Source organism: Chrysochloris asiatica, unplaced genomic scaffold (genome assembly GCF_000296735.1).
Source record: "Chrysochloris asiatica unplaced genomic scaffold, ChrAsi1.0 scaffold00069, whole genome shotgun sequence".
NCBI lineage: Eukaryota > Metazoa > Chordata > Mammalia > Afrosoricida > Chrysochloridae > Chrysochloris > Chrysochloris asiatica.
In genome coordinates this window covers 14,475,639-14,480,434 of record NW_006408587.1, presented here as the reverse complement: position 1 = coordinate 14,480,434, position 4,796 = coordinate 14,475,639, and the positions used below count along the sequence as shown (strand labels likewise).

The window sequence follows — 4,796 nt, the reverse complement described above, 5'->3', positions numbered from 1 at the left end:
GATATTTTGTCAGGAGGGACCAGTTGCTGGAGAAGGATATCATGTTTGGTAAGGTGGAGGGTCAGAGAAAAAGAGGAAGACCCCCAGCGAGATGAATTGGCAAACTGGCAGCATCAATGGGCTCAAGTGTGGCAACAGTAGTGAGGTTGGCCCAGGATCGGACATTGTTTCGTTCTGCTGTGCATAAGGTCGCTATGAGTAGATGCCGACTTGATGGCACCTATCAACAACAACAACTTTGGCAAAGTACTGAATTTTTCTAAAAATGCTTTTTCATCTGCAGGATGAGGATGATGACAAATTGCTTACTTCATAAAGTTATTGTAAATATGAAATGAAATCATGCATATAAAGTATTTAGCAAAAGGCCTGGTAAGCCACCTCAATAAATGTTAGCTGGAATTCTTGTTTTACAATTGTTAGGTTAGACAATAAGTAATAGCAATTATTTGAACATTTTTACCTATAAAGCAATAAATTCATAGGCTTCCACCTAATAGAATGTCAATCCTACCACCTGGCCAACTGGCATCTATTTCTGTTTTCCTTTTTAGTCATTAATATAAGTATCAGTATCTTTGGAACCTTCCTAAGAGAATTAAATCTTGCTTCAACTGGTACTTGGCTCCTAGAAAAAAATCATATTGTAAAATGTACCTTGTCAGTCTTCCTCAAATTTTATATTCATAAGAATCATCTGTGAAGACTGATTAAAATATCAGGAATGGGACCTGATATTAAAGCTTTTTAACAGCTTTTTAACCCTGTTGCTTCCAATGCTTGGATCTATGAACCATGTTTTTTTTTTTGTGTGTGTGTGTGTGTGTGTGTGTGTGTTTAACATTTTACTGTGAATTTAGTGAAGTTTTACATTCAAGAAATCATACAGTTTATTTCATCTCAATGATTACAATCCCTTAAATATAACATCATTTATACCACTTCCTGTTGTGGCATTGTGGGTTAATGCGCTGGACTGCAAGGTAGGTTTGAACCACAAGATTGGCAGTTCCAGTTCACCAGCCTCTCCTCTGAAATCCTATATGGGGTCACTATGAGTCAGAACTTGGTGGAACTTAACAACAACAATTCCACTTCTTCCCTGTGACTCCTGTTTCCATTCCTCCTTCTTTCCAGCCTTTTGTCACTTTTTCACTAGTCTTGTTATCTCTCCTCCCCCACTATATACCTATCTATCTATCTATTGCTTGGCTGAAAATCAAGCCATGGGAGTGAGTTCAGTTCCAGACCTGAAGTGTGGCCAAGTGCCATAGTTTTAGGGGTTCTAAGGAGCTCTGGTAGTGTAGTGGTTACAAATCAGGCTGCGAACCACAAGGTCAACAGTTTGAAACTACCAGTTGTTCCATGGGAGAAAGATGAGGCTTTCTGCTCCCATAAAGATTTACAGCCTCGGAAATCCTGTACAGGGTCGTTATGAGTCGGAACCGACTCCACGGCACATAACCACCACCATCAGTCTCTATTCGATCAATAAGCCTGGCCTTTTTTATGATTTGAAGTTCTGTTTTACATTTTCTCTTACTCTATCTAAGACCTTCTAATATGATCCGTTTGGTAGTCAAGCACCATCTATCTCTTCTGGTCTCAGGGTTATGGTGACTGATGTTCACATGGACCATGTTTTTAATAGTATGATGTTCCTGGACAAAGAGTTCTAAAATTACCCTTCCTTTTATGATTCTTTTCCCTAGCCTGGGTTCTGGTACTAAACCCTGCTTTAGGTTTAGTTCTGTCTCCAGATCTGAAACTAATTAAAGGGCTCCAGTTCAGCTAATTGGAGTCCCTAGTTAGCATAGATGGATAAGCACTGGGCTACTAACCAAATGTTGGTAGTTTAAATCTACCCAGAGAGTCCGTAGAAGAAAGGCCTGAACATCTACTTCCCAAAGCCATTGAAGATCCTATGGGGTGCAGTTTTCCTCCAAAACATATGGGGTTGCCATGAGTCCAAATCAACAAGACAGCAACTTGTTAGTTCAGCTGATCAGATGATGCTGACCAATCAGTTTTGGTGGGCGTCCTGCTCTGGTCTTGCGCACCAGCCCTGTTACTGAGTGTAGGCATCATTCTTAGTCTCAGAATTTTTTAGTGTGACTTGTTCCATGCAGAGAAAATCACTAAAGTTTGAAAACATGTCATGTGAAGAAATTTTTTATTTGAGATCAACATCTGGCAAAAAATTGAAGAGTCACTTATGAATGAGTAACCTATGAATAAGTAACTAAAGAAAAAGTTACAAGTGCTTGAAATGTACGTTTGTTTCCACCAAAAATAGTCATAGACCCACCATTTATTGTGGTCTACATGCCAGGAAGCCCTAAGCTGTACATTTTATCATTAATCAATCCAGCAATCTAAACAGTAGGTATTTTCGTTCCTGCTTCAACTGTCATCTGTGCTGGACCCAAATCTGTAGTGAGTGGCAAAACCGGCAGCACATTCGCTGTGATCTTTCCACTGCCCTGTTGCCACGTAAAATAAAAAGCATTTTAAATACCTTGGGATGAGCCAGTAGCAAGTTGGCAGCTTCCTCAAAATAGCCCAGATCCACCTCCAGCAGCTGTTGGGGCAGATCTTCATAAGCAAAATATGCTATTGCCAGTACTACAAAGCCATGGGAAGCCAGAAGACTGGCCCGAAATTCAACCAGGCCCCCAATGCCTCCAAACAGATCCATGACTCCAGGGAATGGGCCTTCTCCTGAGAACAAGAAAGAAAGAAGAGAATAGGATCAGAAAGGTTAAATGAGTGTACAGTGAAAGTCAAACCTGATCAAAGCAAATATTTCCATTTTCTCTCTCTCTCTTGCACACACACACAAATAGCATGCTAGCTTTAAAATATTATGGGAAATGCTTGCTCTCCAATAATCTGATGTCGTATGCTTTTGTTTTGATTTCCATCTACAATGTTTTCTATATCACCATCTTTGCTGTGGCTTAATGCACTGGAATGCAATGTTGCTTTGAACCACAAGGTTGGTAGCTCAAGCTCACCAGCTACCCCTCGGAAACCCTATATAGGGTCACTATGAGTTGAAACTGACTCTATGGCACTTTAAAAGCAACAACAATAATTGCTGTAACAGAAATACAAGTAGATGGCTTTAGCAAACAGAAGTGTTTTCTCTCACAGTTTAGGAAACTAGTCTTGAGTTCAGAGTTCCAGCTCTCAGAGATGGCTGGCTCTCTCTGTGGCTTACAGTTTAGGAGGAAGGTCCTTGTGTCCTTTCAGCATGTGAGGGTCTTGCATTCTTTAGCACTCTCCATGTGTCTTGGGTCTGATCTTTCCCTGGGTCTAAGATGTTCTCAGCACAGGGCCTCTGAGACCACTTTGCTCCTTCCTTTTCTTTCTCTGGTCATTTCTTTCTTATTTATTTATTATATTACTTCACTTATTTTTACTTCAAAGATGGTGCAGGCTACACCCAGGAAAAGGTCTCTTAAATCGGATCAGAATTGTGACAGAATTAAGGATGTTATATTCCACCCTTAATCCTCTTATAGTTGATTGATTGGCTTATCACATCAGATCAAATGTTTACTTAACTGCCATATCACATCTTTATCTAACTGCCAAGTTGACACATATATTAGGGAATACACAATTCAATACATTGCAATCACCAGTCATTAGTCTCACCTGGAGGGAGAAAAAGGGCTCCTCTTATTCGACCTTCCCGGATCTCCACCCGTTGCATCCCAGGGACTGAGAACCATCGTTGCAGAGTCTGACTGGCTATGGGCTGAGCCGTGGTTAAAGAAGGGAAGTAAATAGTGTCACATAGATCCAGAGTGACAAAAAAGGGGCTGTTCATCACATCCTGCTTCATCAGCCTCCGGAATATCTTCTCAGGCTTCAGGGACCAGAAGAGACCCATGGGATGGACCCCCACATAGTCACCTCCAAATGCAGGGTCCTGTTCCAGGTCCACCTCACCAGCCTTATTAGCCTTGTAGAAGGCTGATGACTGGAACAGGTTTCCCTTATCATCCTTCAGAGTCGCCCTTAAAATCACCATCTGAGATGGAAGCAAGCCTGTTATGCGGATATGCACTGGTTCATCTGCAAGCGCCCTTGCTGGTGTGACTATCAGCTGGGACATCGGCAACCGTCCAAGGGACTTGTCCTGCAGTGGAAGAGTTGGGGACTTAGATTTCAAGGGAAGACAGTCCAAGGCTTATGTTAGTCTAACCAAATTAAACCATGAGGGACTCAGTGGGAAATATGCAGGATATTTTGAGGATAGAGAGGAATATGTGCACAGAATGCTCATTATTCTCATGTTATAAATAAGAAAACAGATTAAGTAACATGCTCGTGATAGCGTAACTAAGAATTCAACACCACAGCCTCCTGGCATATGTATTTATTATCACCCTGAATTAAATCTTAGTTTTGTGTTTTTAGTAAATTGAACTTTAATCCTGTAATTATGATCATACTTGTGTGACCTGTTTTACAGGGTGTTTGTCAGAATCTAAAAGGATAATGCACAATAAAGTCCTTTGAAACAGTGCTTTTCTCCCGTTCCCAGATCTGCTAGGCATAGAGTTATATAAACAAGCAATATATTGTGGAGCTTTCTTCTTTGTTTTTAGTATTTAATTCCTACCAGCTTCTGCAAGATATGCAGGTCTTTGCAGAGTTACAGTTAACTGTTCTTTTTAAGGAAAAACAAAACATCATGATCTTTTTCTTTTTTACACCTTTCCAAAGGAGTGGTAAAGGTCAAATTTGGTTAAACTGAACTGCTGACCTTTAGTTAGCATCTG

The 4,796-nt window shown here is 40.6% G+C and overlaps 1 protein-coding gene across 1 annotated transcript in view; it reads right to left on the bottom strand.

The window, feature by feature from the left end:
* The window catches only part of LOC102819024 (acyl-coenzyme A amino acid N-acyltransferase 2-like), an 8,369-nt gene extending 4,243 nt beyond the window's left edge, over window positions 1-4,126 (bottom strand). Inside the window, exons 1-2 of the mRNA XM_006864716.1 lie at window positions 3,664-4,126; window positions 2,519-2,721 (exon numbers count right to left, since the gene is read on the bottom strand). Of these exons, the coding sequence (XP_006864778.1) occupies window positions 2,519-2,721; window positions 3,664-4,126 (666 nt within the window). The remainder of the gene's footprint in view (window positions 1-2,518; window positions 2,722-3,663) is intronic.
* Window positions 4,127-4,796: the final 670 nt, after the last annotated feature.